Source organism: Asterias amurensis, chromosome 6 (assembly GCF_032118995.1).
Source record: "Asterias amurensis chromosome 6, ASM3211899v1".
Taxonomy (NCBI): domain Eukaryota; kingdom Metazoa; phylum Echinodermata; class Asteroidea; order Forcipulatida; family Asteriidae; genus Asterias; species Asterias amurensis.
In genome coordinates this window covers 16,660,981-16,672,032 of record NC_092653.1, presented here as the reverse complement: position 1 = coordinate 16,672,032, position 11,052 = coordinate 16,660,981, and the positions used below count along the sequence as shown (strand labels likewise).

The window sequence follows — 11,052 nt, the reverse complement described above, 5'->3', positions numbered from 1 at the left end:
TTAATAATAATAATAATTAAAATTTATATTGCGCCCCTTACATACAAAATGATCAGAGGCACTTTTGAGTACCAACTGATACATTTTGTGAAGCACTTTGCTCTGTGTATATATATATTTTATCTAGTCCTTTGTATTGCTGAATGATCACATTTTGAAAATAAGGTATTTGTATTTTATGGCAGTAGAAGGAAATTATTCCAAATAAAAAAATTGTACAAATCAAGTGTATGGTATTTTTCCTCTGGTTAATACGTAAAGAACTGGTAATGTGTTGTGAATACAGTGGAAGATGAGGAATGTATAAGTTGGGCGTTTGGCCTTGTTTCATAGAGCTGCATACCCTGCTGCAATGCCCTGCCGCAATGCCCTGCCGCAATGCCCTGCCGCAATGCCCTGCCGCAATGCCCTGCCGCAATGCCCTGCCGCAATGCCCTGCCGCAATGCCCTGCCCCAATGCCCTGCCCCAATGCCCTGCCCCAATGCCCTGCCGCAATGCCCTGCCACAATGCCCTGCCCCAATGCCCTGCCGCAATGCCCTGCCGCAATGCCCTGCCGCAACGCCCTGCCGCAATGCCCTGCAGCAATGCCCTGCCGCAATGCCCTACCGCAATGCCCTGCCCCTGTCAGATTGACTCAAATGCCCTACCAGTCTGCAGCCAGTAGACCATCAGAAAACAAGGATAACTCACTAAATGTTGATTTCACCATTTTTTGCAAAGCTACGTGTAACAACCTTTCCAGAAGTGAAGAGAAAAACAAAAACAATTAAAAATTGTAATATTCTTCTGACCAAAACCTTTCTTTGTTCAACCATTTCTCGATCTTTCATCATACATCTAGAAAGTGAAAGTGAACATTTCAGACAGTACAGCCAACTAAGGCAAAACTTTGAACAGAGTGCAGAGACTTTTCACAAGCTTTTAAAAGTCCTCGCTGTTACTTGTAACTTTCACCAATTATCGATCGTCCTTTCCTGCTATTTTGACCAACAACATTTTGTCAACAGGGGATAGGACCAAGCAGACGGAATGTGGGACTAACAGGCAGATAGTGAAGTATAGTAATTCTTTCGCAGTACCCTTCGCTTCCTGGGAGCTAGGGTGTTCATGATCTAAGAAAATGCAAGACTTTCCACAAGCTTTTAAAAGTCCTCGCCGCAGTTGTAACTTTCACCATTTATCGATCTTTCTTTCCTGGTATTTTGATCAACAAGGTTTTGTCAACAAGGGGTAGCAACAAGCACAGGGAATGTGGGACTTACAGGGAGTTGGTGAAGTAAAGAAATTATTTTGCAGTACCCTTTGGTTACTGGCAGCTTGGGTGTTTATGATCTAAGGAAATGCAAGCGCGGCGCGCTCGGCAGCCATTAAGAACTCCATGTAGACAACTCTCAATTAGCAAGCTTCTCTTGGGGTAACTTGACACCTTTTACCTCCTTAGCCCTGTAGCGTTTTGCATCCCTTCGGGGAATTCACAAGGCGCTAGCGGGCTGAAAAAAAAGGCCGAAAAAATTCATCACCATGGTTCTCTCCAGGGCCACCAGCAAACAACAAAACACTGGAGAGCGCCAGAAAAAATCTGATGTTTGTATTCAACATGTTTTCTGTATGCTCGGGCAGAAAGCATGGTTTTTGAAAGCCTATGGGAATGTTAGAAGGGGAGAAGTAAATAGTGTACTTCCGCTGTGGTTTATTCAAATTGAGACACACAAATAGACCGCCGCACATTAGGGTTTTTTTCAATGAAAAAACTTACATATTGGCCAGTTATGTATTGAGAGAAACTTCTGATTTTATACAGTTAGTGCTAAGGTAAGACTTAAGGCTATGCATGGTGGAAAATACTAAGTATTTGCGGTGACACCATGTAAAAAAATTTCATTGAGTTGGGGGTGGCTGCTGAGAAGTCACGCTTTACAGTGTGTTTTACCTTTAAAGACAGATTCCTTCATCTTTTAATGACTGTACCGGCAATCCGCAAAGCAGAGTGGGGTGCTGAGCAAGCCATTAACAAATCACAACTGTCATGTTGTGATTAATCACACGGATAAGAAAGCCTGTTTTTAGGGGGGGGGGGGGGGGGGGTTACTCTGGAAATGTACTGTGTACAGCTTTGGCTACATGTGTCAATTAGAAACCAGTCATCAAAAAGGATTTTCAAGCTGAGCTGTGACAGAGTGTTTCTGGTACACTGAAACTATTTCACGAGTAAGGGGCCATTCAGAATTGTTGATCTTAAACAAATTATAATCTTTTTCAAACATGATATGACCAAACAACTCACCCCAAATTTCAATTTCAAATATTGAAATTGCTTCAATAACAAATCCATACCCCAAAAACAAAGGAATGCATATACACATATTTTGTTTGCGGGAACACTGAGTGTGTATTTATTTGCCAAGAAGTCTTGCTTTAAATTCTACTCACGCAGAGTAGCTTTTGGAATTCAAGAGACTTCTCAGTTCTGAAAAGAACTGTCCTGGGCAGAAGGTACCAAGAAAAAAATGCCTTAAATGAGCCAGATATTTAATTAGGTCCCTAACATCAGTATATTTCAATGGCTTTTCCTGACTTAAACAAGCAAATTCTAGTTTCAATTAGGAATGAAATTGATGGTCTTCTGGCAATCTCTTCTTCTTTTTTATATGTTAATATATATCAAACAACAAAATTTGGATTTTTGTTTTCAGCTTTTTCTTTTGACCCACCCGAAAAATGACTTTCTGAATGACTCTTAAACCAGTCAAGCTGGTTAAATCATGCTGCAAGAGGGCGCACTATTACACTTTTCTACGAGCGTGTTACACTATCTACAATCAACCGCTGACGTCTACGGCGACTGTGAACACACCTGAAACCAACCTTCAGATTAAGATTCAACACAGGATCAAGATCTCTTCACGCTCGCATTTCTCTTCCCTCAACTTTTAATAAAGTGTAACCAAGCTTGCATTCTAGCCACTAGCACAAACTTTCCTCTTTGGGTTGGAGGCGGGGGGAGGAACACAATTACAATATCAAAGATACATTGTTTGTTGGCCTAGAGTCTGATGGTTAAATGGATTTCTATTATCCCCGGGGAAGGAAATTCGGTAAGAAATGTTTCCAGTTCGGAGTTTGGTGGCAGGAAAGGGGGGGGGGAGGTGTTGCTATTTCAAGAATCAAGGTTTTTCCTTCTCTTACCGACTGACAAGAAAATCGCCTGCGGGATTTCCTCTTCTTTAAACCAGAAACAAGTCATGCGTCTCTTAACTGTTAAGGAAGAGCAGGAAAGAAAACGCAGCCTTTTTCACCTCCACAGTGCGACCAAGGAACGTATAGGGTTTGATAGCTCCTAGCACATCTTGTAAAGATTTCTAAATTGAAATTAATGTGAGCTGCTGTTTGTCTGGGATCTGTGGCGAGGACTTTTTATCAGAGTCTACTTTTCTATTACCCCCCAGTGAACGATGAGCGTATGTTTGGGAATTGAATACAAAGGACTTCTTTTAAAAGGATTCAAAGCTGTTATGGATTGATGTCCTAGCCTGTGGGGGTAATCTTAATTTCGGGGGAAAAAAATACAACGTTGCTCTTTTCAATATTAGCTTCCTTGTAAAGGGTTTTGATACCTTTCTCCAGATCAAAGTTTTTGGCATGACATGAATCCCTACTCACTGTGAATGAAGATCAAATGTATTATAATTTTCTTGAAGAAATTTCAGCTTCATTGGTCTCCAAATTTTTGATCACAGAGCAATGTTTTCAGGAGAGTTGCGTAAATACCAGTACTGGTAAATGAGTTGTACATGCTAAATAATTTTTGTCTCCTGAGACAATAATTATTTTTGAGACATTGTTTTACTAATTTCTCAAAATCTACAGTACCTCAGCACGTAAAATTTTAAGGGGAAACTTTCTACCATCATTATTTTCAAGTTTAAGTGTTAACCCTTTAACAGCTTGTCCAAAATTAATGTAATATTAAGTATAGCCACATTTTTCAACTGCTAAAAGGAAGTTGCTACTTCAAAGAGACCAACATACACGTACTCATGGCATGACTAAGTGCCGGGGGGGGGGGGGGGGGGTATAGTTTTCTAAAAGTGCAGTTAAAGGCAGTGGACACTAATGGTAATTGTCAAAGACTAGCCTTGACAGTTGGTGTATCTCAATATATGCATAAAATAACAAACCTGTGAAAATTTGAGCTCAATCGATCTTCTAAGTTGCGAGATAATAATGAAAGAAAACTAGAGATTGAGAGTTTGTGAACAAACTCAAGGTGTTCGGTTTCCGGGAGTAAAAGCCTGGATTAAAAAACAAATATTACACCTTGCTTTGTTCTCAAGATTTGTAATAAATTATTCAAATTGCAAAAACTGTCAAAACAACATGATTATGTCATCTTGTAAAAGTGTATGTTTGGTGACGTCATCGGTAATATTTGTTATAAACCAGACCTTTGCCAGACATGTATGCTGTGGTGGTAAAGCATAGGATGTATATTTCGACCTAAAAGGCAATAAACAACGCCCTTTCAAATCATTTCACAGTCACCTCCGGTTTAAACAGGTCAAAAGGTCAACGAAAGTTCACAAACATATCCATTTCTGTAAAGTACGTAAAGCCCTTTCATATGATGTATAGATTGTCAAAATAGCTTATGTAGTTTAGGAAATATGAACTTAGGAAATATTGACGACTGTAGAAAAGACTGTAAGGGGCATGTATGTTTTAACCGCCTAGAACGAAGACTATTCTTCATGAAGCTTTTTCGCACTCTATGGATGATCACTGGAGCGTGACTCTGCTGAACCGCTAATACACTACACGTTGTGTGTATGCCTACGTGCAATGTTTATGCACATACCAATGGAGATTTACGTTGTTCTTTAGACGTGAATTTTGAAATTTTCAACCTCTCTTTTCAGCCGGAAGACAACATCAAAATGGGGTTATGTCTGTGGGGCGTTTACAGAGTTTTCAATGACGATTCCGATGATGTTTCGATTGTAAGAATCCCTCATGTAGATCAAAAGTTATGATTTTTTGAAATAATAAATTTTGAATTTTCATAACTCAAGAATGGATGACGTCATCATTACGTAACTACACATTTGTCTTCTCCTAATGAACATCTAACTATGTGTGAAGTTTCAAGTTCATACGAATTTTGAAAAGATGTTTTTGTTAGGGGACAAGGGACGTAGAGAAGAAGAAGAAGTATGAATAAAAAATTAAAAAACGAACAAAAATAAGAGGTGTTCCGGGCTGTTGGCCCGAACACCTAAATAACCCCTGTCACACGAAGTTGTGTGCGTTTAGATGGTTGATTTCGAGACCTCAAGTTCTAAATCTGAGGTCTCGAAATCAAATTCGTGGAAAATTACTTCTTTCTCGAAAACTACGGCACTCCAGAGGGAGCCGTTTCTCACAATGTTTTATACCATCAACCTCTCCCCATTACTCATCACCAAGAAAGGTTTTATGCCAATAATTATTTTAAGTAATTACCAATAGTGTCCACTGCCTTTCAGGATTTGAGGCATTGCATGGTGAGGTATCAAAGTACATTTGGTTTGCGGTAGCACATAGTGTGTATCTACCTGCTGGGTGTTGTTTTTTAGCAAGACAAGTTCTCACAGAACATAGGGTGCGTTCGTTTAGCTTCCCTGGGTCGACCCCGGTGTGTGGCGGTTTTTTTTTTTCCAGGACGAACGTTTGCAGATAATTACCCACTTCGTCCTGGAAAAGAAAGAAAAAACACACACCGGGGTCGACCCAGGGAAGCTAAACGAACGCACCAACTATCTACCCAGCAAGTAGATAGACACATGATAATACAGCAAACCAATACATTACAATTAAGGAAACAAACAAAAAAAAACAATGATTTACAACTTTTTCTGTGATTAACAACAATAATTTAGCTTTCCCATCACCAATGTAGTATAAAAGTGCTGTAGGCCTGTATGAAGTGCTTTCCAACACTATTTATTTTTCTTAATTATGAATCTGCTTTGATCTGTGTGAAACTTGTGCAATTTGTCAACGACGACGTGAAAAAAAATGGGAAGCTACCTCCATCTGGACACCAGGACAGTTCCATTTCAGAACGCAGGGGTGACAAGTCGTTGTCAGAGAGAGGGTTTGCCAGAGCAGCAGCCCGCCAATAGGAGGCTTCCTCTGATAAAATGATGTCATATTCTGAACAAGGGTCATCTGAATGGTCAAGGAGAGGTCATCACAAAGAGAGTTTTTTGATTGGGTAATCGTCTTTAGTATCATAACCAAAAACTTTCTCACTTCCTTCAAAAACCTCCCCATGGTTATCCTAAACAGACTAAAGAATACAGACTAATACAATCGGAACAACTTTGGAGCACACTCTAAATATTTTGCCGGGGGGGGGGGGGGAATGGGGCCAGGGTCCAACAAGATAGGGCCGGGATTGTCTACAAAGATTCGCCTGAAAAAAATAGTTCAGATAAAACCTAAAAAAAGAAGGCTTTTAATAAATTAAGAATGTGCACACACAATGAAAAGATAACAAATAATTGTTGTCGCGGGGGCCGAACGAGATATGGCCAGTATTGTAGACACTACTACATGATGAGTTGAAATTTGTACAGCACATGCACCTGTTTGATTGATTCATGCATATGGAATTGTCACAAAGAAACACTCTCCAAAGAAACATACATAGTTTGACAACTTGATGGTTACATCATAGCTTAAAAACATCCTTACCTTTTGGCTCATTCCCCAACCTCTGGGCTTCCGTCGACGCTAATGTTCGGGTAACAGCCGCCTCCTCGGCAATCTTCCTCCAGTCCTCCTTATCCCCGCCCCCGTTCAGCACCCCTTTCCTGGGCGAGGACGCAGCCCCGACCCCCGTGTCGGGTCTTCCCTTGGAGTTGTTGGTAGACCCCGTGGCCGTCATCGTGAAGAGTTGGCTGCCCGCTTCGTTGCGGAGGGCGAGGAGTTCGTTGGAGAGGCGGCTGAAGTTGCTGCTCTGCTCGTCGCACTTGCGCTCCAGATCTTTGACTTTGGCGGCGAGGCGGGACACGGAGTCATGATGGTCTCGCTTGGCCACCTGCTGATCCTGTCAGAGAGAGAAAATGAATTCCAACCAAGAGGAGGCAACGTCAGTTCGGATTGATTGCATCATATTATTATGTCCTGCGATGTGACATCCAATTTATCTTCTGAATCAGCGCAGTTCTGAGAAGAACATGGGATATATTTCAAGCATGCAGATGCAGCAGTTATTGTTGATTGCTCGTGAGATGGAACCATTTTATCTTTGATATTTATAAAATTTATTTGTTTATTTACTAATTTATCTATTTTCTTCTTATTATTTTGATGTCTTATGTTACTTCATAACTGTTCATGTACTTATTTGTTGTTTATTTATTTATTTATTTTAAGTGTTTCATTATTATTTCTATTTTGTTTTAATGTGTATATTTATTATTATTATGTCATCTCTCTTTTGGTGGAACTCATTTTTCAAAACCAACGTTACTTCAGAGGTAGACGTTTCTCACAATTTGTTAATACTATCAACAGCTCTCCATTGCTTGTTACCAAGTAACTTTTTATGCTAACAATAATTTTTAGTTATTACCAATAGTGTCCACTGCCATTAAGAGTAGACCTACAGGCTAGGACGTCAATCCATAACAGCTTTGAATCCATGTAAAAAAAGTCCATTGTATTCAATTCCCAAACATACACTCATCTGACCATCTGACACAGGGGGTAATAGAAAAGTAGACTCCGATAAAAGCCCTCGCCACAAATCCCAGACAAACAGCAGCTCACAATAATTCCAATTTAGAAACACTCTTTACAAAAGGATCTATCAAACTCTAAATGCCTCGGCTGCACTGGAACGGTGAAAAGGGTGAAAAAAAAAGTAGGTTTTTATGCTAACAACTATTTTCAGTAATTACCAATAGTGTCCAGTGCTTTTAAAGAATTGAAAATCCCCTCACAAAATAGAATATTCAGAGGAGACAAAACCGGGAGTTGAAAATAACTTGGGAATAAATTGGTTTTTACAGCTGAGGCAGCGGCAAGTATGAGCTTTGAGAGTAAAATTGCAACATTGATATATTGTTGGCGGAGAGACTCTTCCTATACACAGAAGAGATCCACCTCTAGGCTACACACCAATCAATCTGTCACACGGTGATGTTTAATTATGTCGGAGGGGGAAATATTCTCATTTTGTGTCATTTCCGTTTGGCGGTGTAATTCTTTATATTATATATTCTCCTCGCGTATTACAAAGGCTGATGGAAAGATGACATGCATAGAATTTGAAAGACAGGGTGTTTTCTTTTAATTGACGTTGAAGTTTCTTTAATTTTATTTATAGTCTAAATGATTTAGACGAGGGCTAGAATTGGGTCAAAGTAAATAAATCACCACAAAACACGAGTAAGCGTTTTGAGTGTTGGAGTACCAAGTGAGTAATAATAAGTGATAAACCTGTCACAGCTTCCTAAGCTCTTTCAAATCTGAGTGAGCGTTTTTATGAGAGTTGGAATATTGAATATTGAGTATTGAGTATGGGTGACAATTCTGTTGCAGCTTTCTTATCTATTACTGTTTGTCCCTTGGCTCTTTCAAGTGTGAGTAAGCGTTTGTGAGTGTTGAAATATTGAGTACTAGAATGAGTAATAATGAGTGACAAACCTGTTGCAGCTTCCTAATTTCTCCCTGGTTGTCCCTAAGCTTTTCAAGTCTGGGTGAGTGTTTTGAGTGTATTAATATTGAGTATTAAAGTGAGTAATATTGAGTACTAGGGCGAGTAATAATGAGTGACAAACATGTTGCAGCTTCCTAAGTTCTCCCTGGTTGTCCCTAAGCTTTTCAAGTCTTGGTGAGTGTTTTGAGAGTTTTCATATTGAGTACTAAAGTGAGTAATATTGAGTATTATAGTGAGTACTAACTAATGAGTAACAAACCTGTTGCAGCTTCCTGATCTCTTCCTGCTTGTCCCTAAGCTCTCTGATAGCCTGGTCATATTCTCGTTCCAGAGCTCGACGCTTTTCTTCTGCGTCCTGCATCAGCTGCGATCAAACAACACAGAAATCCAAACCTCATAAAATAAGAACTGTAAAGTCAACTTCAGTCAAATCTTTAAATCTTTAAAAAAGATCTTTAAATTTGTTTGTTGATGTCCCAAGTTTCACACAGAAAAAAATGTAGCATTAAATCATTGTAAAAATTAACAATAATTTTCGTTCCTTGATAATAATTGGTTTTTTTTAACTAGACAAATCTTGGAAGATTTTATTCATTTGCCTTCTATTCAAACTATAATTAGTTTCAAATGTGCACAGCCACAATCATGGGTACACTTTTAGTTACAAAGACACCAAATGAACAACATCATTGAGTAATAGCCCTGGGGCCAATTTCGTAGAGCTGCTTAAGCAAACAATTTGCTGAAGCACAAAAATAGCTCGCTTATTTTACACATGTTACTGGCCCAAATTTCATGCCATATACATGTACACTGCTTGTGACTGGTATTTGGCTGATGTTTACTTAGCATAACTATTGAGTGCAGTCTTGGCCGGTGATCTGATTTTACTAAGCAAGGATTTTTTTTGCTTAAGCAAAATTTGTGCTTAAGCAGCTCTATGAAATTGGGCCCTGGTCCTGGCCTAGGTGCCCCTTCAAAAGTTCCCATTGACCTTATGATTATACAATGAAACTGCCTTTTGCAAGACGGAAATGGCCTTGCCCTCTCAACATCATATATACTGCTATGAGATAACTGCTACATGTATATCAGTGGTCTTCAAACTGTTGTTTAGACACACAACAAAAGTGTACCCATGATTGTGGCTGTGCTCTTATTTAAAGGAACATTACAGAATTTGTTTTTTGCTAGCAAAACAGTTGCTGGCAGTGTAAGCACTTTATGTACTCCACCATATACTTAAACTGACAAACCTGTAGAAGTTTGAGATCGATCAGCCATCTGGGTCACGAGAGAATAGTGAAAAACCGATTACAAATTTTGCATTGCATCGATGCCAAAATAAAAATGAATAAAACGCTCACTGAGCGATAAACTCCAAACACGAAGTTAGATTATTTATTTCTCATCAAATATGACATTTCAGACAAACATTTCAAGAGAGTTTTCAACTATCATCATCATTAGACCAAGTAAAGTTTTATGTAAATCTGTGATCTTCAGGGTTTTTGTTTCTTACCAATTCTGTAACATTCCTTTAACCATAAAAAGGTATTTCATCACAATACATACAAGTATATGTACAGCAAAATGTGCCTGAAAATTAATGCATTCTAAAGAAGAAGACAAAATTATAGAAAGATAGATCGAGGGATAAAAACTTTATGATTCCGCAGAGGGGAAATTCTAAAAGAGCCTGAGGCATGATTGATGATGTTGGGAAGAAACCTTAAGAGATATAAATCAAATATGAAATTGCAAAAGCTATGTAAGATGGAAGGGGGCATTGTCTATTTAAATGAGGAAGATAACGATGGCGGACAGCCACAGGGCAGTGTGAGTAGGACCAGAGAGAGGCGCTGTTGCGTATAAAGAATTAAACATGTCGATAGGAAAAAGGGCATTAGTTGTTGGCTCCACGGGTAAGTTGAGTGAAGTAGACTAAAAAAAATTCGGAGATGATCCTAAAGTATTTTGGTCAAAGTGTTCGCGTTTTTGCTTCCAAAGTTGCATATTTTCTGAGATGATCCTAAAGTATTTTGGTCAAAGTGTTTTGCTTCCAAAGTTACATCGCCTAATCGCTTACATCGCTTTCTGACTCTCTCTCTTTCTCTCTTTATTCATGTATTCTCACTTGACTGCTTACGTTATACTAAATGTCAAGCATGTTCATTTTTTCCCCCCACCCTTTTTAATGCTGTTTTTCCAATTCCTGATTGTCTGTTTAACTCAAGTAATATTTTTACTAAATTTGTATTTACCATAATATACTTGTCGGATGTTTTTAATGTAATTTGATTGTTAACCAAATGCCATTAGTCTGTGACTTTTTATTTGGTG

General features: G+C 39.0%; 1 protein-coding gene across 1 annotated transcript in view; it reads right to left on the bottom strand.

The window, feature by feature from the left end:
- Positions 1-11,052, bottom strand: part of LOC139938036 (peripheral-type benzodiazepine receptor-associated protein 1-like) — a 236,645-nt gene that overhangs the window by 53,991 nt on the left and 171,602 nt on the right. Inside the window, exons 13-15 of the mRNA XM_071933389.1 lie at positions 8,969-9,073; positions 6,738-7,092; positions 6,069-6,209 (exon numbers count right to left, since the gene is read on the bottom strand). Coding sequence (XP_071789490.1) covers positions 6,069-6,209; positions 6,738-7,092; positions 8,969-9,073 — 601 coding nt within the window. The remainder of the gene's footprint in view (positions 1-6,068; positions 6,210-6,737; positions 7,093-8,968; positions 9,074-11,052) is intronic.